At 48.4% G+C, this 26,884-nt stretch overlaps 1 protein-coding gene across 2 annotated transcripts; it reads left to right on the top strand.

The window, feature by feature from the left end:
* On the top strand, window positions 1–25,056 carry AP3D1 (adaptor related protein complex 3 subunit delta 1; the record flags this gene model as incomplete). 2 transcript variants are annotated; one of them, XM_079546718.1, is made up of 32 exons in its annotated part: window positions 1–96; window positions 6,948–7,043; window positions 7,692–7,772; window positions 8,460–8,540; window positions 9,751–9,858; window positions 10,199–10,328; window positions 10,804–10,943; window positions 11,205–11,278; window positions 11,715–11,764; window positions 12,670–12,719; window positions 13,100–13,148; window positions 13,962–14,107; window positions 14,518–14,666; window positions 14,755–14,985; window positions 15,702–15,933; window positions 16,120–16,265; window positions 16,401–16,542; window positions 16,815–16,886; window positions 17,849–17,924; window positions 18,080–18,279; window positions 18,852–18,925; window positions 20,274–20,451; window positions 20,598–20,660; window positions 21,244–21,345; window positions 21,705–21,854; window positions 21,975–22,022; window positions 22,368–22,557; window positions 23,124–23,212; window positions 23,858–23,943; window positions 24,343–24,464; window positions 24,719–24,798; window positions 24,961–25,056. In XM_079546718.1, the coding sequence occupies 32 exons, from the start codon at window positions 1–3 to the stop codon at window positions 25,054–25,056; spliced, it is 3,627 nt and encodes a 1,208-aa protein (XP_079402844.1). The 2 variants fall into 2 exon arrangements, with proteins under 2 accessions (XP_079402844.1, XP_079402845.1); XM_079546719.1 differs by lacking the exons at window positions 20,598–20,660; window positions 21,244–21,345.
* Between the last annotated feature and the right edge of the window lie 1,828 nt (window positions 25,057–26,884).

The following is a 26,884-nucleotide window of genomic DNA, read 5'->3' on the forward strand; positions in this document are numbered from 1 at the left end:
ATGGCGCTGAAGATGGTGAAGGGCAGCATCGACCGCATGTTCGATAAGAACCTGCAGGACCTGGTGAGGGGGATCCGCAACCACAAGGAGGACGAGGTGAGCGACCGACGTGTACGGGGTGGAGGAGGCGGGGAAGGGGCGGCCTCGCCCGGTGCCGCTGTGCTGCTCGGCCCGTGGTTACACGGCGCGCTGTGCTGGCCGGGAAGGCCGCGCTCGGCCTAACTCGGTGCTGGTGGAACTCGAAGCACGGAATGCTTTGGGTCGGCGCTCACAGCTCGGGCTGCACGGGCTTTATCCGGGTATGGGGCATCGCCAGGCATAGGGACCCGCAGCGCTGCGCGGTGCCGTTGCTCTCTGGGTGCAGGATTTCCTCTCATGTCTGATTCGTATCTCCTCTCTTTTACTTTGGAGCCGTTCCCTTCTTGTTCTAATGCTGTCTGCACGCGTTAAAAGTTCTTCTTCTCCTGCTTGAGAGCCCCTTAAGGCTGCCTCTGTCTAGAGCGGTGTGGCTCGGCCCCTCTGAGAATCGCACACAAAAATGTGCCTTCTTCATCTCGAGGCAGAAAGCAAACGGGCACGTTGGCTGTTATTCTCTGTTCTGTTAGAGGCACATGCTCAGCAAATTAGTATAGGTTAGGTAATTACTCATTAGGAACACGCTGTGTGAGACTTTCTGCATTGACTTTGTAGTGTCATAGGTTAAGTGTTAGCCTTGCTGCCTGTGTCTTCCCAATTATGTTAATTATCAGGTAGATGGCCACACACTTGTGTGTTGCAGCATCTCGTTGCCTGCTGAACTGAGGTGCAAACACCACTTCCGAAACCACTTGATCTTTCTGATGGCTTTTAAGCAGATCACTGTGCACAGGATGAGGCGTTTGCTAGCAGTGATACCTGCAGAACCATTCTGGCTGCTAAGGACTGTGTGGTTCCCTGCAAACCACAGCAGACTGGGGGGGCCTGGAAGCAGATTGTTGTGGGCTGCTTAATGTGCTGTTGTACTTGAAGCTAGAACAGGTAAAGAGGCCAATAGACACCTGCTGCCTCACACTGAGCTCAAAGCTGATGTGTCACCCCCTGTGTAAGTAAGAGGCCAATGTCAGTGACAGGTTTGGGTGGTAACGTGGAGCGGTTCATACAGTGCTGGCTCTTCCATTTGGAAGCTGGGCAGTAGGTATTCATGTGATGAAACGTGTGTCTTCTATAAGGCTGTGTGCTTTGGAATCTGTCAAAGCTTTTGCTTCAGTGGCACAGAAGTGATGCTGGAAGCACACAGCTGTTCCTTCCTACAGCTCTGGCAGCTCAGCCATCCATTACAGAGAAGCTGGGCTTTGGTTTGGTGCTTCCCAGGGAGTGGCTGTGGGCATCTTCTAATCCTCACAGGATGCTAAGATCAGAATGGCGTTTTAGAGGAAGTAGCTGCCAAAAGTCTTCCTACAATGCTCCTGTTGTTCACTGCCTAGTGAGTGTTGCTCAAATATTGAATGGAGTTGTTCAACTGACTTGCGTGTGTCATGAGGTGAGGATCTGAGCCTGAGGCATGCTTTGTCCCATCCAAAAGAGTAAACTTGTTTAAAACAAACGGCATGCTTTGGTGGCAGAGCTCTTAGCTGCTGGATCTCACTCAACAAGAAAGAAAAGTCTTCAAAAGAGGGGTTTAGTAGTAAAATTAAAATGATGCTGGAAGAACCGAAGGCACGTTTATGGTTTATTGTTCTGTTTGAGTGATGCTTTTTGTTCTTAAACCTGACAGCTTCCCATCCCTCTGCAGGTGCCATTGCAAGCTTTGCTCTTGTGCTGATGTGCAGAGTGGTTGTCGTTCAGGGTCAGATGTGGTCCTGCACAAGCAGTGGAAGTTTCCCAGCAGGTTTGCTGCGTTCCAGCTTGGTGCTCATGTGTTCCCACAGTGCTGGGGCCTGGGGGTGCACCCAAGCCCAGCTGTGAGCCTGAAGGAGCACTGCCAGCTTTATGGCAATGCTTGAAGTGTTTTCCTGAGTTCTGCAGAGGAGCTGGGGGTGATGAGCCCTTCAGCCCAGCTCTTTGCTGCAGAGTGCTTAATTACCTGCCAGAGACCATTTTAATTTTAGTTTCTGAGCTATATCCAAAGCTGACCCATTTATTTAGTGTTTCAAAGGTTGGAATGGAAGTGTTGGTGTTCTGTGGGAGTGGGGCACCCCGAATTAATGCAGCCACTGCTCAGTGCTGGTGTTCCTGTCTCAGGGAGGCGTGGAGCTGAGCATGCTCCTGTGCAGCAAGCACCAGCATGGATGGCATGGACCTCCTGGTTTAACACACCCTGCTTACTTCTCAACACTGCATGCAGATTCTTTAATTCCTGCATTGTTTCCTGGTGCAAGCTGAAAATCTGAGGAAAAGCCAGATCTGCGAGGTACCCTGCTCTGTGCTCCCTGGGCCTTCCTCTGCTATCTTTGTCTTTGGAAATGGCATCCTTTTGGCTGTGGAAGCAGTGAGTCTTTCATTGGTTCCGGTGTGGTTTTGTGCCATGAGGGACAAACGAGGGGTGTGCTGAGCATTCCAGATGTGTGCTGAGCAGCTCAGAGGTGCCTGGTACAGCAGGCTGGTGGAACCCTCGCTTCTGAGCGGCTGCTGCATGAGGACAGGGGGCTGGTGTTGCTGCAGAGCCTGCCCAGCTGAGCACGGGGATGCTGCCCTTGGCTGCACAGGTCCTGGCACTTCTCTGCTGCGTTTTCAGATTCAGTCAGGTAGGAGGAGCTGTGAGGGATCTTCTACAGTCTTCTGTTCACAGCTGCTGAAGCTGAGCAGCAGCTAGCAATGTGGCCTTCTGGCAATGTGGCTCCTGGCTGCTTTTGCAGCAGTAATACCTAAAGGTGGAGGAGCAGGGCCGGAACACAGCAGGCATTTTGAGGAATGCCAAGAGCACGTTGGTGCCCAGTGCTGAAAAACCCACTTGAGTGCTGGGCAGTGCAGCTTGTCAATGGCAGACAGCACTCTGTCACTGCTGCTCCATCACTCACTGCTTTTGTGTGTGTGGTGGAATCTCTGAAGGGAACCCATTATTCCATCTGCTTTGGAGTGGCTCTGCAGTTGTATTGTTCGTTCTTCATGCCTGTGAGTTGCTGGGAAAAGACAAAGCAGGCGTGGGGACGGTGCACAGAGGGCTGGGTGGCTGCAGGGAGCTGCATGGCAGTGAGAGCTGAGCCAGCAGAGCAGGGCATGGGCTGCAGGGCTGCGGGGAGAAATGGCTTTGCAGCTGGCTGTGTTTCCTCACGGAGGCTGGGTTTGATGTGGCTGCCTGTTCCAGTGCTGAGCACAGAAAATGGGTCCTTTGTGAGCAGTGGCCGTGGTGGAGGGTGTAGCAGAAGCTGCCCAAAAACTGCTACTATGCGAGTTTGAGGGATACGCCAGAACCTTCAGGCTTTTCACTTAGAAGCACTCTTTGGTTCTGTATCTGTAACGGAGCTTACCTTCCTCAGAGCCTGAAATTCCTCAGAGAGAGAAATGTGGAACGGACAGCTGGAAGGTGCAGGGTGAAGATGCTCCGCAGCTCTTTGCACGGCGCTGTGTCAGTAAGGTGGAGTGCATGCTGCCTTCTCAGGGCTGAGCACTTCTGTCTGTTGCGTCTCTGGGATCTGAAAACTTATTTGCTCGTGTGTGTCTTAGCATAAACCCTTGAGGGCTGTTTAATTGCTGTGTAATTAATAAAACTGTCATCAGACTGGAGGCATTTCTATTAAGAGACTCAGAAATAGGCCGCCGTGCACTACTTGCTTAATCCAAAAGTAAAAAGTTTTAATGCTTTTTATTGATTTATAAATCAGCTTAGGCCAAACTTGCTGCTCTCCTACAGGTGGTGTCTCAGCTCAGATCCCCCTGGGCTTTGCAATGTCAGGCCTCAGTGGCACCAAAAACCATTAAACACTCAACCCAAATGTCACATTCTGTGCTTTTTTTCTTTTCTTTTGTTCTTCTACACTTTATCTTATCCCAAACTTTTTCTGCTCTATGGTGGTAACTGCATCCTTTGCAGACCGTATCTCGCTCCCTCTGGTGTTTGCTGTTAATCATGCTCATCTTAAAACCCTGCATTTAACCCTGAAAGGACAGAGCAGGTAGGGAGTGCTGATGTTGGACTCCGTGCTCTGATCTGGTGGGAGGCATTTGCTGCTGCAGTGGCTGACAGATCTGAGGCTGCTGCCCAGGACTCGGAGATCCAGCTGTTTGCTTTCCTGGGCTGAGAACACAGGATTGCTTTTCCTTCCTTTCCTCCTTCGTTTTGGAGGTATCATCCTTGATACCTTTGCACTCAGTGCTGCTTCTCACACTGGTTTCGGTGCTCCTGGGGCAGTTTGGGTCTGGCACAGGGCCGTTGAGGATCTCCCTGTGCTCCACTGGGTAACAGCAGCTCACATTCATGGCCTTTCTTGGCTCTTTGCATTCACAGCAGCACAGGGGTCGGAGGGGAGCTCAGGAGATCGAGTCCTGCTCTCTTCCCCCATCACCATGTGCCCTTCAGCTTCGCGCTGCTGTTGCTGGGTGCTCTGCTGTGCTGTCACTGCCTCTGCTTGCGTCAGCAGCAGCACAAGGAACTGCTCCCTTGGAGCTGCCTTTTGGGCAGCCTGTGAATACCTGGGCTGTGGGGTGCTCCTCTGGCGGCTGTGAGCAGTTGGGTTGCTCCTCCACCCCAGGAAGGCTTTGGGTGAAGCAGTGGGTGTAGCTGGGAGCTGGTAATGGGGAGGTGATCAGTTCAACACCGTGAGCTGATTGAGCACAGAGCCAGGTGTGTGCCTTCTCCATTCCTTTCTTCAGTGGTCCTGGAAAGCATTTAAGGCAAGAGTGAACCAGTGCCCTCCTGGGAAGCATTTCTTCACACCGCGCTGAGGAAGCAGGCACTAAAAACACTTATGCAAGGACCATCAGCGAACCAGTGCTGGGCAAAATAACCAGCTTTTGGTCTGTTTCACTTTTCAAATCTCTTCCCCCCCCAAATATTTGGGCCTTGCTGTGGGATTGCAGTGCCTACAGGTATGCGAATGCTCTCTCACTGCATGGTGTGGCTGGGTGGCTCTGTGCACGTGGCTCCTTTTGCCATCAGCTGTGATGGTGAATCTGGGCAGCCGGATTTGGGGGGAGGTGAAGCTGATGTGTTCCCTTCGTTCTGCTCCTGGATGGCAGTGCTACTCCAGGGAGATTAACAGAAAGTTAATGCCTGCTGAGCCTTTAAAGCTTTCTATTTATAGGGCCTCGGGTTCCTTGTCCTTCTGCAGGATTTGGTGTGCTGATGTTGGGAAAGGACTTCGTTCTGCTCTTCAAAATGCCTTATTTCAGTTTCACATCTGTTTCTGGGCTCTGCAGTGCACTTTTTCCACCCTCTTTTAAGGAAGTTGCTCACTACATCAGTCTCATTTGCAGACAAGGTTTGCCTGTAAGCTGCAGGGGCAGCTGGATGTGGCTCTACTGGGGTGCATATTTAATGTCCATGCTATTTTTTCAGCCCTGTGGTCATGCAGTGTTTCGTCTGAGAGGATCTTGGGAAACTGAGGGTGACATTTAAAGAACTTTGGGGGTAAGAGCTGTGAGAAGTGACAGGAGCACTTTCTGGCTGTGTGCATAAGGATTGAGAACCTGCTCCATAGCACCCAGCATGAAGTGCTGACCGGGCTGTGCAATGCGATACAGGGGTGCAGGGTTGGGTGACAGCCTGCTGCCGTGCTCTGTGTGCATAAAACATTCAGGGCTGGGTGCAGTGCCTTTGTAGATCAGTTGCACGTTGCCTCTGTCACACTTTCAGCATCTCAGATCAAGTGTGCAGTTCTTCCTGCCAGTTGTCTTTCACATTAAACGTGACTTTAAGTTTCCCATGGGAGCTGCCTGGGCCTGAACCACCCCCAGGCCGAGCTTTGAGTCCCAAACTTCCTTTTCATGGGAGATGTCACCCATGAAGCTGCTGTGTTTGAAGGCAGTGCTGCTCCTGTTGGCTGCGAAGTCCCAGTGCTGGGATCAGCTGCAGCATCTCTGTGCACCTCAGGCCCTGTGTGGTTGCATGGTGCTGCCATGCACTGTGTATGGATTACAGCATTCTTAGCCTTGAGCAGCTGGATGCCACGGCTTGAAGGTGGGATGGGGTAGAAGGCCAAAAAGCAGTTGGGATAACACACAACACAGTGCAGAGGGCCGTGTCATTCAAAAGCAGGCTGAAGAAGCCCTTTGGTGGCAGGTGCTGCTCTCAGGGTAGAGCTGTGCTGTGAGCTGTGCTGTGAGCTCTGCTTCCTCTGGCAGCTGATGCATCTCTTGATGATGAGTGCAGTGGTGCATGTGTGGCTTTCTGAGGAGACAATGAAGCCCTCGCTTTTATGTTTGTATGATTTCTGTAGCAGATGCCTTCTGTGCTTCAGTCGTAATTAATTGTGACCAGAGAGAGTCTGAGTTAAACATCCTAACAAAGTAAAATCTGCGCTGATGGTTTCAGATGATGCTTTTGCCGCATCCCTCCTACAATCACAGATGTGGTTTGGAAAGAAGTGAAAGGCCAAATGTTAAATATAAATGTTGTGACATCTGGTTGTGAGTTACTGACAGAATCAGACAAATATCGAGGCAGGAAAACCGCTGAGGGTTCTCACACTGGGATGCAGTGGGCATCTGAGTCTGGGCCAGGTGCTGTGTGCAGAGGAAGGGAAATTGATGTCACCTGAGCTGTGGCCCGTCTTTGACATGGTTATTTCTATGGTGGGAAGGGAGCAGGAGGGAAAGGCACTGAAGAAACATCTGGGTGTACTTTGTTTCATAATAAACAGCACTGCTTCTTGTGAATGAGAGCTTCCTTTGGAATAAGGCCTTACCTAAAGATTGTGTGTGAGAGAGGTTTGGTTCTTGCAGGTCTGCCCTGCGTCCTCCCCACTGACTGCTGGAAGCCCATGGAGGGGAATGGCCCTGTTAAATGAGCAGCACTTCTTTGTTTCCCTCAGGCAAAGTACATCTCGCAGTGCATCGATGAGATCAAGCAGGAGCTGAAGCAGGATAACATTGCAGTGAAAGCAAACGCCGTCTGCAAGCTCACATATGTAAGTGCCTGGCTGAATACTGTGCTATCACCGGTGTCACTTCTCACCTGCTGACTGGCAGCTGGCCTCTTCTTGGGCTGTGCTTTCGTGGCAGCTCCCTCCTGGAGGCACGTGCTGCAGGTGGAAGTGCTCCCAGTGCATCTCTGCCACCAGTGCCTGCACATTCCTTTCCTGTTCTTGTGCTGGCGCTGCTGTTTGTGCGACTTCATCTCGCTGAGCTGGGTCAGCAAGCTGATCTGCTCAAAGCTAATCCAATAACAGAGTAGTTTTCAGCTGGATGAAGTAAGAGCACATAGTTGCACGAGGACTTGAAACTGGTGTTGGTTCCTCTTCGTGCAGTCCTTTGTGGAGTGGGGAAACTGTTAAAGAGTGACTTTTGTGATTCTGTTTAAAAAGTAACACAGAAAGAAGCTGCCCGGGTGGTGCCTGTCCAGCTGCACGGCAGTGCCTGGAGCGACTGCCAATTAATTCTACAGCTTCTGGTGGGACTTTGGGTAACTTTAACTCCTCCGTGGCATAGAATGCAGTGTAGGGCTTGGTCATGAGGTGTATTGTTATTTTTGGACCCTTGTTTCATCTTTCTGAGCTCTCCTGCCTGATTCTCTGAGTCTGTAGTTACGGAAATGTCACTTTGTTCTCTGCTCACAGTTACAGATGCTGGGCTATGACATCAGCTGGGCTGCTTTCAACATTATCGAAGTCATGAGTGCATCCAAGTTTACATTCAAAGTGAGTTTTCTGTTTAATTACCTCTGTGCAGGCCGAGCTGTGTCACTGCTGTAATTAATGGATGTGGTAATGTGTCATCATTAGGTCTGATTTCTTCAGGAAGCCAAGCAAGTAGACTTTCTGTAGTACCTGGGCACTACTTGTCTTGCCACCGCAGGCTTTTCTAGCAGGTCTTGGTTTGGCAGCTGCTGTCTTTCTTGTGGAAAAGCCAGGCTGTGGAGTTGTTTTGGTTCATGAAGGCCACCTGAGATTCCCTGTGATGTATTTCAGTGTGCAATTGCTGTGCAACTGTTATTGAAAGGTTTGGTCCAGTTCCCAGGCTGGGCTTCCATACCCAAAGTCAGGAATGAGGGAGTGCTTGTTTGAAGTGCAGCAGCTGTAATAAATATTCCCCATTTCTCCTAATGACAGTCCTACTTTATTTCTGCATCTCCTTGGCCATTAAGTCTGTATATCCTAATGAAGGACAGGAGATGGAGCTGATTTTAATATCCTAAAAGAGAAGTATTGCAACTGAAGGTGTCACTTAAAAAGAGTTTGTGTCAGGAAACAATAGAAAACTGTCACACAACTGTCATCCCTCTTTTGTTAAGCAAACCCAATGCCTGTTTTAAACAACTGTTTGTTCTTGATCTAAACATCTCTAAACGTTATGTAATGCCTTTGTGTCTCCTTGCCTTGTCACAGAGAATTGGGTACCTGGCTGCCTCTCAGTGCTTTCATGAAGGCACTGATGTCATCATGTTGACCACCAATCAAATCCGGAAGGTAAATTCTCAGTTTCACTTCCTGGTTTCTTCCTATTTGTCTTTTAAGAGATTATGCAGTGCTTTATTTATCTGACAAGAGATATGTTGAAGTAGAATTCTTCTCACATGGTTCACAGTCATCACAGCATCTGAAGAACTGATGCAGTCTTAAGCTCTCTATAGGTTTCCCTGGTGTTGCTTCATGCCAGCTCTGTTTCTTTGCTTGAAAAGCCCAGTGGGAATTAATTCACGCAGTGTCTTTCCTAAACACTCAAATGCATTGCAGCCATTACAGTTGGGAAGTTCTGTTGCTCTTTAAGAAGTAATCTATTTGTTCCTAAAGTAGAATCTAATTTTCCCCCACCTGCCAAAGGTACCACAATGAGATGCTCGTGGTGCAGAGCCCTGAGGGCCTGCCTATGTTTAGCTCTCCTGACGTGGTTTCTTTGCCCACGTGACTCCACAGTGTTAATTCACACAGTCCAAGAGCAAACTGTGCTGTTCCCTTCGTATCTTTGTTTCCCAGTAGCTGAATTCACCCTGTAATGCTCTGTCTTTCACGAGATCCAGCTTTATAACCGACATCTGAATGCACTCAGATGTGACTGGTAAAATATCTAATGCACCAGGCTGGATTTTAGAAGTACTTTCTACCTACAAACAAGTACAAAGAAACTTGGCAGATGAGCTGTGTTCTGCACCCCAGCTTGAATTCTGTCTTTTTGGGCTGAAAGCCATGGTGCTGCCAGCAGCTGGGAAGGGAAGTAATCTCCTTTCTTTAATTAGGTGAGGGCACTGTTCTGTGCTCATCAGCAGAGCATGCCCTGTGAGGCTGCTGGCGGTTTGGCTTTGTCTTAACAGGGTTAGTATTTAATTCCTTCTTTGGTTTTTTAGGGTTTTAAACATATTTGTAATCATGTCAGAGGTTTTAAACAATTGTTTGCCATTTCTGAGATAGCACTGAGGTATGATGTCTCTAACTGCTTTCATGATGCAGTCACCCACCTATTAATTACCTATTAAAACACAGTAGCTGTGTTTTAGCAGGTGTTGGAGGAGACTCTACTTAATAGAGTCAACTTAATACTCCGTATAATAGAGCACATAAATATTCCCTTGGAATAGAAATAGCTCTGCTGCCAATCTGAATGAATGAAATTGGTTTGAAAAAATACTTTCTCAACATCCTTTGTGATCTTAAATTTTTGAGCCTGTTTTTCCTTTTTTAGGATCTGAGTAGCCCTAACCAATATGATACAGGAGTTGCACTGACTGGCTTGTCCTGTTTTGTTACTCCAGATCTTGCCAGGGACTTGGCAAATGACATCATGACCTTGGTGAGTCAATAAGACTAAAATAACTTCCTTCTTCTACTTAAAAGACGTTAAATTGTTCAAATCTGTGTGATTTAGATCTGCTGTATGTGAAAGGTGATCCTTTTTCCTTGTGAGCCCTTTGGGCAGCCTTTCCAGACCTGACTTAATTCTGGAGGTTTCCCTTGGTTGTTTCTCGTAGTGGAGGTGAGAGACGGCAGCCCAGCCCTCCTCACTGAGCTCCAGAGTGGCAGAGTCACCCATCAGCCAGCTGTGAGAGAGCTGGATGAGGACCCAGGGGCCTTGGGGAGAATCTTAGAAACGTCCATTTGTAAGAGCCTCACCCCAGCTGTTCCGTTCACAGATGTCTCACACGAAGCCTTATATCAGGAAGAAGGCAGTGCTAATCATGTACAAAGTGTTTCTGAAATACCCAGAGTCCCTCCGTCCTGCGTTTCCTCGCCTTAAAGAGAAACTTGAAGACCCAGATCCTGGTGAGTGGATTTCAGTAACTTCTCTTCCAAAACATCTTAAGTGTAAATGCTTCTCAAGCCTGTGGAGAGAAGAGCGCGTGAAAAATACCGAAATAAAGCACTTTAAAGAAGCAAATGTTTTGAAACACTTGCATTAGATTATAAGGCTTCTCTTTTATTGTCTTAGTGTTATCTGTGTCTGATGAGCTATCCACAGTAAGGAGGGAAGGAGAATGGCAGTGTCCTTGCTGAACCCAGACCAGATATCTATAACTTGCTAACAGTGTTAGAGAGCAGCCTTCCTCAGTTCCTTCCTCAGTTTGCTTTGCATTTTTGTGTTTATTTTACTCCCTCACCTTTGGTAACGATGCTGAGCCGTTCCTTGCAGCACCCAGATCTGCACCATGAGCTGCCTTCGCTCTGAGCATTTTGCAGCAGAAGCTTCAATTCAATTCAGGCCATGATGATCTTTTCTTCTCTCACTTCTGTTTCCCAGGTGTGCAGTCTGCTGCAGTAAATGTTATTTGTGAGCTGGCTCGACGCAATCCCAAAAACTACCTTTCCCTTGCTCCGCTGTTTTTCAAGCTGATGACATCCTCAACCAATAATTGGGTTCTCATTAAAATTATAAAACTGGCAAGTATTCCTTACCTACGTGTAGAGGATTGAGATCTTCATTGGATTATGTTGAGTGTGAGAACAGTTTACTTGCTTGGAGGTATTGTTACCATTAAATCTGAGTGAAAAATAAATCTCTTTTGTTTCTGTCAATGTAACCAAAGACAAAAAATATTTTAGGAGAGGTTGATTAGATGTAACAAATGCAATTAAGGAGTGTTTTTGTACTGCTTAAAAACAGCTGTTGATTCAGTGTCTTGTCTGCACTTTTTTTCATAGTTTGGTGCTCTTACTCCACTAGAACCCAGACTGGGGAAGAAACTGATTGAACCTCTGACCAACCTCATACACAGGTACGTGTGGCAGGTACTGCTTTGGTCACTCAGGGCTGGGAAGTGCCTGGTAGGTGGGTCACTGGGCTTGTTTCCTGATGCCAGGTGTGTTGGCTTTATGCATCAGAAGATGGTGATGGTGAGGCTGTTCCTTACAAAGCCATAAGATAGTTGGGTGCCTGACTGCCAGAGTGTGGGTTTCTCAGGAGTTCTGTGCTGTGCCATCCTTCATTCAGCTCTCCATCTGCCATTCTTGGGGTAGGCAGAGGGTTTGGTTTGATCTTTGGATGAGAGTGGTTCACTGCTCTGTAACCAGTCCTGAGACTTGGGCTGATTGCTTCCTGGCAGTTAATTTCCTGTGTAATTAAAGTTGTGAATTAGCTCCAAGATATCACTGACAACTCTAAAAAGTGTGATGGTTTTATTCCCTATTTAAAGCACTTGATTTCTGTTTCAGCACCTCAGCCATGTCTCTCTTATACGAATGTGTGAACACAGTAATAGCAGGTGAGAACTGAAATTTGTAACCTAGAAGAGAACACAATGAACTTTGCCATTAGTTAATGCTATTTAAACCTTTTCTAATTTATTGCATTTTGTAACTGAATTAAATTGCTTGGCAAACTTTCCATGTTCTGTTTCAGTGTGGGGCTGTGACTGAAGTCCTTGGTTGTCAGCAGATGAGGCTGAGTTATTCCAGCTATCCTCTGTTTGCTAAAGGCTAAAATAAAGCAGCAGTTAACAATGAGTGATTATTTATATTAAGCTCCTAAATGCTTTTAGAACTGTGAATCGTGCCAGCAGCCATCAGATGGCAAATACCATCAGTTCTTCATGGAAAGTTTGCCAGTGTTTGCTGATTTGAGGAAGTTAACAGGATAGGGCCACCTTTGTGCAGGCTGTGTGCTGCTGGGGGCTTCCCAAACATCCAGTGTAATCAGCAGTGGGAGCTGACTTTGCCTCAAGTCAGCTGACTTGATGAAAACTCCAATTTAATTACAGTAAACTCCAGGATCCGTTGCTGCATCTCATTACGTTAGGGAAATACTTGCTGAGGTTCATCTGCACGGTTGCTGGTGACGTATTTGCAGTTGTGCCTGCAGCAGGATATCACTAATACCATCCTTAATGAGAGCACGGTGTAACGTTAAGCAGCTCCAACTTGGCTTCTGCTGCTGCTCGTGCTTTTGTTTCCATCCTGCCCTGCAATTTATTGCTTTCCTGATGTTAGATGAAGCTGCAGTGTGTGGAAGGGACTTTCCTTCTCTTCTCTCTCCTCCCAAGCTGCCCAAAGCCCCAGCAGGCGAGCAGCAAACAGATGCTCAGCCTCCCCTGTGGCAGAGCTGTCTGTTGGCCTTTGTGGTGTCCAGAACACAGCAGTGCTGACTGAAACGTGTGCTTCTGTATTGCAGTTCTGATCTCTCTGTCCTCTGGTATGCCCAACCACAGCGCCAGCATCCAGGTATGGCACGTCTTGTGTTCTGCCCTGTAAGCCCAAATGTGGTGGGAAAATGAGCTTGTGTTCCTCTGCTAAAGCACTAAATGACTCCAGTTTAGGAGGATCCTACAGTCTGAAGCATTTCCTATGAATTCTGTTGCTTCCTTTGGTTTAGAAAGCAAGGTCTTCTCTTCTGAAGATTTTCTCACTCTTTTATTCAGCTACTACTATTGATAGATCATGAAATCTGCTTTGTTTTGCCATGCAACAAGACTACTAGAGGCCACAGGTCTTCCTCAGGATGCTTCCCTGTGTGCTCCAGCAACCCGTGCATGTAAAACAACTTCATAAAGAGTTGTTGTAATGTAGACCTTTAAAGCTTGGCCTTTTTTTTTCCCTTCCAGCTTTGTGTACAGAAGTTAAGAATATTGATTGAGGACTCTGACCAGAACTGTAAGTATGTTGCTTGTCTTCATGGCAGCTCTGAGCAAGCACTCACAAGGGAGAAATTGCAGCAGTCTTAGTGCAGTGAGCTGTGTCTCCAAACATCTTGTTCAGTATTACAGAGCTGTTATGTTGTAAACAATTGTTGGGTCTGTAATGTGGAAATAATTTTAGATAGCGAGCTGCTCTTGTACTGAACATCTAAACGAATGAGATGAGTTATTACTGCAGCTTATGGTCTACCAAATGTAAAACACTTCTCCTTCCATGCTCTGTGCCTTCTCTTTTGGTGTGCCTCCTGCTTGGGAAAGTAGTGAGGGCTGTTCAGATAGTCAGAGCTTTATAGTAAAATGTAAGAATGCAGCTTTTTTTAATGACAACGAAGAACATTGGAAAAATCCTTTTTATTTTGTGCCAAGATTTTTAATTGTTGTTTTTCATCCTACTTTTTCCCCATGGAAAATGATCTCATCCTTAATACATCAGTCTTCTTAATACTCTTTATGCTGTGCTCACCCTACGATGCCAGCTCTCAAAACCCAGAGGTTCTGTATGAGAAAAACGTGTTTTGATATCAGAGTAAAACTTGGAGTGTGAAAAGGCAGTGATCAGTGTGTGCAGCCATGGCCTCACGTGTGGGACTGTGACATTAAGGAAGGTCATCTGTGGTGTGCTGGCTTTCAAATGTGTTCATCCTGGTCACAAACACTTGTTTGAATTATGAAGGTTGGTGTGAGCAGAACCAGCCGATGTCAAAACTTCACGGGCAACAGCAACCAGTATTTCTATATTTGGAAAGAAGTTTTATTTTGTTTTGCACAGTGAAATACCTGGGCCTGCTAGCGATGTCCAAAATCCTGAAAACACATCCCAAGTCGGTTCAGTCTCACAAGGACCTCATTCTCCAGTGTCTGGATGACAAAGATGAGTCTATCCGACTCAGAGCTCTGGACCTCCTGTATGGCATGGTACGTTTCTGCAGCTGTTTCCCTTCCAGCCTTATGACCCTTTAATTGGGAAGTAAATGGTTCAGGAAAAAATGCAACTTTCTCATCCTGCCCCCCCTCATTTGCTAATAACTGCCTTATCATTAAAGCTATACCAGAGCTTTCATTTGTAATGAAAGAGCTTTAAATGCTTCTATTCCAACTGCAAGAGCAAAAGTGACAGCACTTGATCTCTGAAACTGTGGTTCCAGTTTGTGCCTTTCATTCAAGAGCCTGCAAAACTGGGGCTTAGTGGGGTGCATCTGGTTTCCTTGTGACACAAAAACTCAGGTCTGTTGAGGAGCTAACATCTGCTTTAAAAGAATTGGAAGCATTTGGTACAGGAAATACCTTATTTTGAGTCAGCACTTCAGTGACAACTCCTTCAACAGGTATCAAAGAAGAACTTGATGGAGATAGTGAAGAAACTGATGATCCACGTGGATAAAGCAGAAGGGACGACGTATCGGGATGAGCTGCTGACGAAAATCATAGACATCTGCAGTCAGTCCAACTACCAGTACATCACCAACTTTGAGTGGTCAGTGGTTTTTGTGTCTGCTTTGACACCATCAGCAGTGGCAGTGCAGAGCTGTCTGATGAAACTGCATCCCTTCCACTTCCTGCAGGTACATCAGCATCTTGGTGGAACTGACTCGGTTGGAAGGCACGCGGCACGGGCACCTTATAGCAGCCCAGATGTTAGATGTAGCTATCAGGGTGAAAGCTATCCGTAAATTTGCAGTTTCTCAGATGGCCATGCTGCTGGACAACGCTCACCTCATCGCCAGCAACACGCAGAGGAATGGGATCTGCGAGGTGCTGTATGCTGCTGCCTGGATATGTGGGGAGTTCTCTGAGTAAGTGTGTGGTCACAAAGATTTGGGCCACTGAAAAGTGATTCCTAAGCTGTTTTTCTCTCAAAACACGCACGCTGTTGCTAACAAAAGGCTTGCTTCTTCCCCACTCCTTCATACCATAGCAGTTCTCAGTTGTTTATAGTCAGGACAGATGCTTATGTTGAATATCTGATCTTTCTTCTGCATTCCTGCCCGCTCAGGCGTGGTTGTGGATGTGAGCAGTTTTAATACAGTGAAGGAGCTCTTTAATCATTGTCTGACCCTATTGGATTTTTTTAAAGCCACAAACAGTGGTGCAGTGAACTGTGTTCTGTGCAGTAAGCATTGCCTACTAGTTTGTTTTTCTTGGGTAACAAACTAGAACCTCACCGATGTGAGCAGTGAAGTGCAGGATGGCAGAAGGGGCTGCTGGTCCAGCATTGCCAGTGCAAATGGCACTTAAAGGTGCAGTAATTGGTTACTGGAGGAAATACTGCACTCATAAAGGTGGGAGCCGAGCTGTTTCCCTGCTTCTCTGAAAGGATAAGGTGGTAAATTCATGCATGCTGTGTTACTGCTGCCACTTGGAAGGAGAAAAATGCAGGCAGCAGTGATGGTGTATGTAGTCCAACTTGTCTTTATTTGTGCTGCAGCTGAGGTGTCTGAAGAATTCTTAAGGCTGACAAAAGTGCTGAAGTTTCTCCATTGGTGCCTGATGTCGATTCTGTTCTTTCTAGACACCTGGAAGAAGCAAATCAAACATTGGAAGCAATGCTGAGGCCTAAAGTTACTACTCTACCCGGCCACATCCAGGCAGTTTACGTGCAGAACATGGTGAAGCTGTACGCATCCATCCTGCAGCAGAAAGAGCAGGCTGGGGAGAAGGAGGCAGCTCAGGAAATCACACAGCTGATGATCGAGCGTTTGCCTCAGTTTGTGCAGAGCGCGGATCTGGAAGTTCAGGAGAGGGTAAGAGAACAAAATGAGGGGACGCAGCTGGAAGAGGGGGGTGGTGCTTCCTTACCTCCCCGATTGCAGCAGTCAGTGCACTTACCTTCAGCTGCCTTTCTTTGGAGCGTGAGGGGGGGCTTTTCTGATAGTAAAACCAGAAAGTTTTATTATCGGTTCTGAAATTACTTTTGTGTTTGTTCTTAGGCTTCTTGTATCTTGCAACTAATAAAATACATTCAGAAGCTACAAGTGAAAGAAGTGCCTGTAGCTGAGGAAGTAATAGCCCTGTTTGCTGGTGAGCTGAACCCTGTGGCTCCTAAGGCACAGAAGAAAGTCCCAGTTCCAGAGGGGTAAGGTTCCTTCTCTCATGCAAAGCCTCACTTAAACTGCTTCAGCCTTAAAGTAAAGCTGGGATATGACTATAAACCCTGAAGTACTCAGAGGTACTGAACCAAGCTATTTGTGTTTACTGCACCTCTTACCAGCTTGGACCTGGATGCCTGGATCAACGAACCTCCATCAGACAGTGAGTCTGAAGATGAAAAGCCCAAAACAATTTTTCACGATGAGGAGCAAAGGCATTCCAAGCCCAGGCATCCAGAAATGGATGAAGAAGAACTGGCCAGGGTGAGTGAATTGTTAAGATGCTGTTTTGCACATCATTTAGTGGTAGTGTTGTCAGAGAAATATAGTTGTACAGTAATAATGGGACTTAAAGTTATATCCAGTATGTCTCTTGACTCAGAACACTTTTGTCATAATCAAGCTGCTGTGCTGTAGAATTTTTGCAAGTAGGCAATGTTCCAAATATTAAAAGACCACATTTTGCATTCTGCTGCCTTTTATGTCTCTGTGCTTGTAAGCAAACACTCTGAGCACAGATTCTCTCTTCCTTCTAGCGTCGAGAAGCCCGGAAACAAGAACAGGCAAACAACCCCTTTTATATTAAAAGCTCTCCTTCCCCACAGAAGGTGAGTGAGTCTGATTCCATCTCTTGTTGGCCTCCCATACTGTGTCTCTCTGAATGCTGGTGCTGCAGCTTCCCTTAGGGGCACTTGTGATTATTCTCACTGCAGTTACAATCACATAAGTGTGGTGCCTGGAGTGACAACCTGCAGCTGTTTTCATGAGCCTTCTTTCTGTTGGAAAAGCTTGCAAATGACTGCATGTCACCAGAGCAGCCAGCTCTCCATGGATTTCCAGTGGACCTGGACCTCCAGTTTAAAAATAGTGCTGACTGTCACAGCTTCCATGGCAGAAAACCTTCTTGCAGAGAGCAGTCTTGTCTGAGTTGCTGTGGAAAGTTCACTGTCTGGATTTTACCAGTGAATCCTCCGAAGCTGCTGAGACATTTTTCTGCTTTGCCTTTACGTCACAGAGTCCTGTGCAGGAGTTTGTCCCACTCTGGGTGCTGCTTTTGGGGTTCACCTCGAAAGGCACTTCATTAAGAGTGCTGGGAAGACTGGCCTCAAAGTGTTAGTTCAATAGTAATCCTTCATGGTCCTCTGCAAACACTGCGTGTTTGTGCTCAGGTCACAGTGGGCTCTTCTTGCCATCCCCTCCAGGCAGAGTTCCTCTTTTATTCCTTCCGTGTCCCAAGGGCTGCCCTCATTCTCCTCAACCTACACCTCAAAATTCCACGTGAAGTGGTGAATTGTTACTCATAAAGCACAAACCAGAAAGCCTTCAGAGTTGCAGGAAGCCTTTTCCATGGCAGCAGCAGGGTTAAAGCACTGGAGCCCGAGGCAGGATCTTTTATAACAGCAAGCAGTTGGCTCTAACATACAGCCAGCTACCAGATAGGATTTAGCACCGAGCCTTTCCATTCCTGTCATTTAAAATGCTCACTTAGGGGATTAACCAGCCTGCTGTTCAGAAATGTCTATTTATATAGGTCTGGCAGTGCTCACAGCATACACTTTCATTTTCCCAGCGTTACCAAGACACTCCAGGTGTGGAACACATCCCTGTGGTCCAGATCGACCTTTCTGTCCCCTTGAAAGTTCCAGGTAGGTGCAGCTGACACTGAAAATGAAGTGCAGAAACTTAAGCAAAAGCGATAATGTAAAATTCTTAATTGTAAAGTATGAGTAGCACGCATTCATTAGGCTCTAAATTGGCTCTGTGATCATGTGCACTGAAAGCAATTTGGCTTCTTCTGTAGGAATGCCAATGTCTGACCAGTACGTGAAACTGGAAGAAGAGCGGAGGCATAAACAGAAACTGGAGAAGGACAAGAAAAAGAAAAAACAGAAAAAGGAAAAGAGAGGGAAACATCACCGCCACAACTCACTGCACACGGAGAGCGAGGAGGACATCGCTCCAGCCCACCGCGTGGACATCATCACAGAGGAGATGCCCGAGGTCAGCTGCTGGCCTCTGTGCTCTTAGAAGGCAGCCTCCCCCAGGGCTGCAGAGCTGGTGAAGAGCTGAGTGATGGAGATGGCCCTGAGCTGTGCTTTGCAGGGGGAGGAATCTCTTCTTGTGCACTGGGGCCGTTAAAAGAGCAGTGTGCATCTCTGCTGTAAAAGCAACGCTGTCCAAGCAGTCGCTTTGTTCATTATGCTCTGCTGCCTCACTCTGACGTTGTCTTGCTGTCCAGTCAGCAGGTTTGCAGCTGATGGCAGTTAATTGCACGTGCTGGTGATGTGATCTGTGTTTGTTCTTAAAACTACTGTTAATCAAAACCAAACGGCAGCAATTCAGATCCTGCGATCTGAGAAGAATGGCTTTCTGTTTGAAATCAGTCTTGTAACGAGATGCTGTGTTAATGTGTGCTGTTGTTAAGACTTGCTGGGCCTGGCTGCGAGCTGCCCTGCTCTCTGGTTAGCAAGCTTAAGAAGCACCAACAAACTGCACTGGGGGACGTAGAGCTTGATGTAGAAGTTGCCTGAGGTACAGTTTGTGAGCTGAGGGTCTCTTTGTCTCTCCTGCAGAACGCATTGCCCAGTGATGAGGATGACAAGGATCCCAATGATCCATACAAGGCACTCGACATAGATCTGGATAAGTAAGTTTTGTGTGTGAACTTAATGACTAACGAGAAAGCAGGAGGGCTTGGCTGAGGCCAGGCTTACCAGGGCCCTGCCTGCAGCCCACTGGGTGAAAAGCCCTCAGTCTCTCTTCACCCTCTGATGTAACTGTAGGTGGCCCTTCAGGTTGGGTTCCTGCTGCAGTGTAAATGATAAAAGCTGAGCTGCTGAAATACTGGCAGTTTGGGGAGGGTGGATAAAACACTTTGTGTGGCTGGGTCCCAGCAGAAGTGAATGCCTGAGCCTTCGGGGGCATCTCTGATTCCGTGTGCGTTTGCACCGAGTGTGATCTGTGTTCATCTGTGCTCATCTCAGACCTGCTGTGCACAGGGCAAACCTGCGTGCTCTGTGGAGCTTCAGTGCAGTGCCACTGTTGAGAACTGTTCTAATCTGATCGGGCTTCTGTATTGTTCCCATCTGTTCTCTCCCCATTTCATATGAGTCACTGTGCTCTCCTCTCACGTTTTCTCATGTCTGTGTCCTCTCTTTCCTTCTGTGCTTGCACTGCTATGTCTGTGTCACGCTCACACGCAGTCTGGTTTCAGGGAAGCCTTCCAGGTAAGACTGTACTGCTAAGTGCTTCACCTTCTTATCTCAGCTTGGTTGATTTTAGTGGATGGCATGAATACATGAGGGGTCACGAAGCTGTTGAAATCAATGATCCTCAGATCTGTCTGGGTGTTTTCCTTGCTGACCTTCAGCAGTGAGGCCAGCGGATATCTTGCTGCTTAAATGTTTGCTGCTTAAATGCAAAAAATGAATGGTTAAGCAAAAGCTGTAGGAGAGGAAGCAACTAGCCAGCTTTTTCTCTTCTAGACAGAGTTTGAGAGTGAATAAATTTGTGGTGCTTTTTCCCAAGTAATGGATTCTGGATATGATGTAAATCTGAACTGCTGGTGGTGCTTTCTGGAAACAAGGCCTGCCGTGAAGCACAGCTCTTCAGTGTCACAGTAGAGCACAGCTTCGTAGCATCAGCTGCCAAACATTTTGCTGCTTAAACCCACCTCTGCTCAGTGTTCAGAGCCAGCACCACACCGTGTGCCTTTCTGTAGGGTTACCCACAGGTCTGCAGCTGGCACCTGGGTGGCAGATGTTACCACAAGCTTCAGGTCTCCTTCAGAACATTGCTCAGCTTTCTAATCTGAGAGCACTGACTGCAGCGACTTAAACCTTACTTCTGGTCCGTCTGTGCTGATTTAGATATGGGGTCCAACTTGTAAAAGGCAAAAAAATAACCAGCAAGAACCAGACTTTGTCTTGGAAGCAGAGAATCTGAGTGAAGGGAGTCTGTCCTTGCAGCAGGCTGATGTTGTGCTTGTATCTCAGACCCTTAGCAGACAGTGAGAAGCTGCCAGTGCAGAGACACAGGAATGCTGAAGCCCTGAAGATGCCCGACTCCGAAGCTCCACCTGTAGAGAAAAAAAGCAAGAAACCCAAAAAGAAGGAAAAGAAACACAAAGAAAAGGAGAAAGACAAAGGGAAGAAGAAGGAGAAAGAGAAAAAGGTGGTAGAGGAAGAAGAGGTGAAAAAGGTAATTTGAGGCTTTCTTTTATGAACAGCTCTTGTCGTCGGTGTCTTTTGCTGTATTTTGTGCTTGTTGGTTAGGAGTCAGAGCTACAATGATGGCTTCTGTCTCCTCTCTGCATTCAGGAGGAAGACTTGGATTTCTGGCTCTCCACGGCTCCACCTCCTGGCTCTGCTGCCCAGCCACAGGTAGGCACCGCAGTGTCAGAGGGCTCCTTTCTCACAGCTGCATCTCAGCTGTGGTGGCGGTGCTTTGTCACACTGCAGGAGGGAAGGGCTGATGGGTTTATCTGCCCACTGTGTTGCCGTGAGGCAGTGAAGCTGTGTCCCCAGTTCAGACACTGCTGTGGGAGGTTTCAGGCTCACCACAGTGCAGGTCAGTGGAAGTAAATGCAAGTGGAGCTGCAGGCTCTGTGAGTTTCGGTGTTACTAACCTGTGGTTTCAGTTCTCAGTGTGAACTAGAAACCAGCCATATTAATGGAGGTGAGAGACACAGTCTGACAGAAAAACTAACGAGTTTCTATGGGAGACTCTGCAGGAGAAATGGAAAACAAGGCATTGATTCCCTGCAGAAGTCTTTGCTATCCTGTCCTCGAGTGATCTTTGGCCAGGTCTCAGCAGCACGAAGTTGATGCCAGCTTTGATACCTGTTATTGTCATGTAACTTCCTGATAACAGTTTGGGAGGAGGGCGGGTGTCGCTGTCACGGTTTCTATTCTGGGATTCAGCTGTGTTCCATTGGTGTCATCATCCTTCTGATAATCCACTCAGAGCGGGCCTCAGGCGAGCGCTGCTGTTGTGTCTGAGCCTGAAGGGGTAACAAAGGAAGAAAGGGAAGAGCAGCAGGAAGAAGAAGAGGAGGATGAAGGGAAGGTAAGCAGTCCTGAGTGGCTGACAGCCTCAGCTGTGTTCTGTGTCTCCTGTTCCACCTGTCCGGGTGGAGGCTGGTGATGCAGAGCTGCAGCAGTTGTAAAACTGAGCTTCCAAGCAGCTGAAAATATTTGGCCTTCTAATCCCAGGCTGCTTTGGGCTCTGAGGCGTTGGTGTTGGAGCTGAGAGCAAGGCTCAGCACAGCACTCAGTGATGGCTGGGGTGCAGGGGATGAAGGCTCTGTTCTGGGTTTCTGTGGGGTGGGAGATGCCAGCTGTGTAATGCAGGGCAGCAGCGTCGTACTGGCTAAGATTGCGTGGGTTTCTTTAAGGAGTCGTTTGAGTTTCTCGTTGTTCTTGTAGAAATCCTCCAAGCATAAGAAGAAAAAGCACAAGAAAGAGAAAGAGGAGAAATCGAAGGATAAGAAGAAATCCAAAAAGAAGCATCACCACAGCGAGGAGGAGATGGCAGAGTCTGTGCAGAATGGAACACTAGATGATGAGCCACTACCAGTGAGTAGCTGGAGCTCTGGGAGGAAGGCAGAAGCTGAACTGTTCTTTGGGGAGGGAGAACATCAGCTCTGCTCAGAGAAAGCAGCCCTCTGTGTGTGACTGCCATCTGTTCCTTTGCAGCCCATGTCCAGCTACCGCCTTCTTGCCGAAAACCCATACATTAAAATGGTGAGTTTGGCATTCAGATCCAGAGCATTTCTTCTTCTCTTTTTGTTTTTTGAGAGGATGGTGCTGCAGCTTCATCTAGGCATCTAATAGCAAGTGATTGGAATCCCAGGAGGCAGATGCCCAGCAGGGCTCTGCCTTACACCCCTTTGGTTGTCTATTAACAAGTTCTTCAGCTGAAACGTCCTCCTGCTCCTTAGCAGTGCTGTGGGGCTGATCACCTTCCTTTTGTTCCTGTGGCTGCTCTGACTCATCTTTGCAGCTTGCCATGTGCTGGTGGTGCACCCTGTTGCTGTGCTACACGAAGCTTCAGAACCTTCCCTGTGATTTTTCTTTCCTCCCTTGCAGACCTACGATATCCAAGGAAACCTGCAGAACGACAGCCAAGTGACCGTGTCTGTGATCTTCGAGAACAAAAGCACTAGCTTCCTTAAGAGCATGGAACTCAATGTCCTGGACTCTCTCAACACTAAGATGCTCCGACCAGAAGGATCATCAGTGCACGACGGGATACCTGTGCCCTTCCAGCTGCCCCCTGGTAATGCGGGGCCTTGCTCAGTGTGCTGGGGGCGCTCCTGGTCCAGCGCTGCCCTCTGCTGGAAAGAATTGTTTGAGCTTCTGGCTGTTTTTCCTTCCAGAAAGACTCATCTTTCTGCCTGGGTTTCACGCAGTTCATTGCAGAGGATAAATCTCCTTAAGCAAGGCTGTGAATGCAGGTGGTTCTGCAAAGCCAGGGTGCAGGGCTGGGAGTGCAGCTGCCAGGGTTCCTTTTTCAGGCTGGTCCGCCTCTAAATGTGCACCAGCAGGAATCCCCAGTTCAGGAGCTGTTTGCTGTGAGGTTTCAAATGAAAGAAGATCCTGATTCCTACCGAGTGCAGCTATCAGGGCCGCCTTCCAGATATCCAGGGGTTCAGTGCTGTAACACTTAATTCAAAGGAGGAATTGTGCACATCACAACTTCCAGCTACGTGGAAAAGTAGAAACTTGGTTCAGAAATAGTGGGTCTGTAAAGCTGAGCTGCTGCTGATCGCTCTGTTCTGGTGATGATGATGAGATGGATGCGGTTTCCTTACCTGACTTCTTCCTCTCCTTTCTTTATGCCAGGAATCTCTAACGAAGCCCAGTTTGTGTTTACACTTCAGAGTATTGTTATGGCTCAGAAGTTAAAAGGAACGCTGTCCTTTATAGTCAAAGTAAGTGCAGCTTTAAACTCTGTGCTTCTGCTTCCTTTGGAACTGCACAGGGGAGCTTGACTGGGGTGGAAAGCACTGCTTTAGAGCTTCTCTGAGGCTTCATTTCATCTCTGCTGCACCAGCCCATTCTGTGACGTGAGAAGTATTTTTATGTGACATCTCGAGCAAAGAGTGCTGCATAAAGCATGCCCTGAATTGTCAGCCCTGGCAGTGTGAGCAATGCAGCCTGAGACACTACTGCCCTGTCAGATAGGAAGTGATGCCTCTGCTGGGGAGAGGAGGGCAACCAGTTACAGGAGAGGCAACTCAGGGTGTGCTCTGCTGTCAGATTGGTTAGCTGGCACAAGGCTGAAGAAAATAGTAATGAGGTAACATTAATAAGGTGTAATTCAGCCAGATGCAACTGGAAAATAGAGCTGGGTCTGTTCAGCTGTGTTCCTTACCTGCTCTGGGTGCCTGTATTGACTCAGCTGCCCAAACCTGGTCCCGGTGGCCATCGTCACGCTGATCCTTGAGGCCCACTCAGCTTTTATCAAGGGGAGCTGAGCCTTAAAGCCTCATCTGTGCCTCGCTGGAGGTGGGGGTGGTGCCTCCTCTCGCTGCCTCGGGGCTCCCGTTCATCTCCTTTCCTTTGACCTGTTGCAGAATGATGAAGGTTCAACCCATGAAAAACTAGATTTCAAATTGCACTTCAGTTGCGCTTCATACTTGATCACGACGCCTTGCTATAGGTAAGTGCCACTGGGGCACCTCCTGCACGGGGCTTCTGCTGCCATGTGGAGCTGAGCTTTGGCTGCAGCTGCAGGACACGGCATGGGTTCGATTCTGGCTGCTGGTGATCGGTTTGGTGACAGTCTGTCGTCTCTCGTAATGCCTGGCTGCTGAAATGCATCCACTGGTTGCTCCAGGTGGTTGTGGAGGGGCTGTGTGCCACGCTGTGTGTGGCAGCAGCTGCTGTTGGTGCCGTAGGGTGCTGTGACCGGTCAGAGGAACGGTTCCCACGTTCCCTGAGAGCTGAGTGATGCGCAGCCGTCTGCATCCCGACGTGTCTGAGGGGCTGCATGGGGCTGACGTGGCAGAGCTCGCCCAGCTTCGTGGCCCAGGGACTGACTTGACTTCCTGTATTGCAGTGATGCTTTTGCCAAGCTCCTGGAGTCTGGAGATCTGCACATGAGTTCTGTTAAAGTAGATGGAATTAGCATTTCTTTCCAACATCTCCTGGCAAAGATCTGTTTTCATCATCATTTTTCAGGTGGGTCTCTTGCAGAACCTCCGGCAAAATTCCATCTTTTGAAATCCTGCTGTGTTTGGTGAGCGTGAATGAATTGCAGAGAGCTGGTGCTGAGTTCTGCAATGCTTTTGTATCCTTAAAATGAGCTCTGCTCGGCTCTCTGGCCCCTCCAGGAGGAGTTTCTGTTCCTTGAGGCCAGACAGCAGCAGCTCCACTGAAAGCAAACTGCATTAAAGAAGTGCTCTCACTGAGTGCCAGCTCTGCTTCCTTTGCAGTTGTGGAACGTGTTGATTCCTGTGCATCCATGTACAGCCGTTCCATCCAAGGGCATCACGTCTGCCTGCTGGTAAAAAAGGTGAGTGTCAGAATGCTCTGAAACGGGACCTGGGAGGAGCGGGGTCTGTGGTTTCCTCATCTCACTGGGAAGAGGGAAATGGTGCTGAAATGGTGACGGGGGCAGCAGTGGATGCCGGCAGAACTGAGAGCCCCAGCCACGGATCTTTTCTTTCTCTCGAAGGGAGAGAACTCTGTATCCATAGATGGGAAATGCAGCGATCCCACCCTGCTTAGCAACTTGCTGGATGAGATGAAAGAGACATTGTCCAAGTGCTGAGCGCCCACACCAACAGCCCGACTTGGAGAAACACCCGGCGTGCAGCGGCAAGCAGACCCAGTGTTCAGGTTCCTCCCTCGTACGCATGCACTATCCTGGGGCACGTGCTTTTCAGTTACCTCCACCATCATTTGCAGTTCAAACATTTTCAGGCTGTATGTTACCTTTTCATTTTGAGACTTCTTACAAACTGTGCTGTTCACCCTTTCTGGCCCAAAGAGATCCGGTGACGTGACTGCAGGGGGGAGGGGTGCTATTTATCCAGCAGCTCGCGGCGATGCTGTGACCGTTTCCATCTGACGGGGCACTGAGCAGCACTCAGCGCTCGGTGTTGCTGTGCTAGTTACCAGGAGGCTGGCTGTGCTCAGCTGCAGTGTCTTCAGGGCTGCTGTGGGTGATGTCTGTTTCTAGCAGAGGCTGATGCTGGACCTGACGGCCTCTTTTTTGTTTTATTTTCTTAAACGTGGTGATGATGATGATCTCAAGATCTGTTGCGATCGGCTCACGAGCATCCTCTGCCTCTGAGCTGTGTGAGGGGGGGATGTTGGTGGGCTCCTGTTGGTCGTTGCCGTGAGCCTTAACCTGGTGGGGCTGGGGCTGGGACGCGGCGCTGCTGCTGCCTGCTCCCACTGCTGTCCCTGCGGATGGAGGCTGTCACTGCTCCATCTGAGCTCTGCTGATGTATTCCGAGTCCACTTCAATTTCACATTCCTGACAAGTTATGCTGTAGCAAGAAACTGGAAATCCAGAGGGGTTTTTTTTCCTGCTTTTCTTTCGCCATCTCCCTCCCAGAGGCTGACAGCAGCAACAGCCCCTGTGTGACTGCAGCTCCTCTGCGCAGCCGGCAGAGCAGCGCTGCTCCCCAGCAGTGCCAGGGGTTGAGGGGATCCGGGGAGGAAATCGAACCCCTTCTGCACTGAACCTCGTGGCACCACGGCCTGGAAAGGAAGGGCTGTTTTCTGTCCTTTACAGATGTGCTTAACTGATGTCCCCCAAAGTATCGTGCTGCTTTTTTTCCCAGCTGTCGTGGTTGCTGTTCCGCACGCAGCAAACAGAACGGTTTTGCTTTGAGGTGGGGGCTGAGATCCATCATTGCTGTTCCCAAAACTCCCCCAGGGAGGAGCTGAGCTGCTGCCCTTCCAGCAGGGAGCAGCACGAAGCCTCACCTCCTCCCCGGGGCCGTCGTGTACATTAACTGTGCGCTGCCCTCCTCACACTTCGCTCCTCCGTGTCCGTGTTTGTGGACAGGCTGTGGCTGTGCTGCAGGAGCAGCTCTGTGCAGGTCCTGCTGTTGCTCAGCCCCTGCTGAGGCAGCTCCTGTGTTCCAGGCTGAGCGGATCCCGCGGGTCTGCCAGGGTGGTGTTCCTCAATTCGTGTTTTTTTAATTCATGGATGGAAGCTGTCACTGTAGCATGTAGAGTCTCCTCTTACAGAATCCCGTGCAGTGATTCTAGAACTTTGAACCCGTATGATGTGTTCCATTCACAAATTTATTTGCTATCAACATTCCCTTTAAAAAAAAAAAAAAAAGAAAGAAAAAGAAAAAGAGAACATACCACAAGCTGCTGTAATGATTTTGTGTCGAGATGATCCAATAAACTTTCAAAACAAAGTTAAATCTTTTGGCTTCGTCCAGGAGTCGTTTGGAAGGAGCCTTCAGCTCCTCTGGGCTGCAGGGATGGGCAGTGGGGAATCGCCTGCAGCTGGAATGCAGGCCTGGCTCACAGGTGGCTGCTGGGCGCCCAGCAGCTGAGAGCCCTGCAGAGGTGAGGAGACCTTTCTGCCCCTGCAGCTGCGTGGAGAAAATCCTGCTGCCTTTGCGGAGTTG

This window comes from Tetrao urogallus (genome assembly GCF_951394365.1).
Source record: "Tetrao urogallus genome assembly, chromosome: 25".
Taxonomy (NCBI): Eukaryota; Metazoa; Chordata; class Aves; order Galliformes; family Phasianidae; genus Tetrao; species Tetrao urogallus.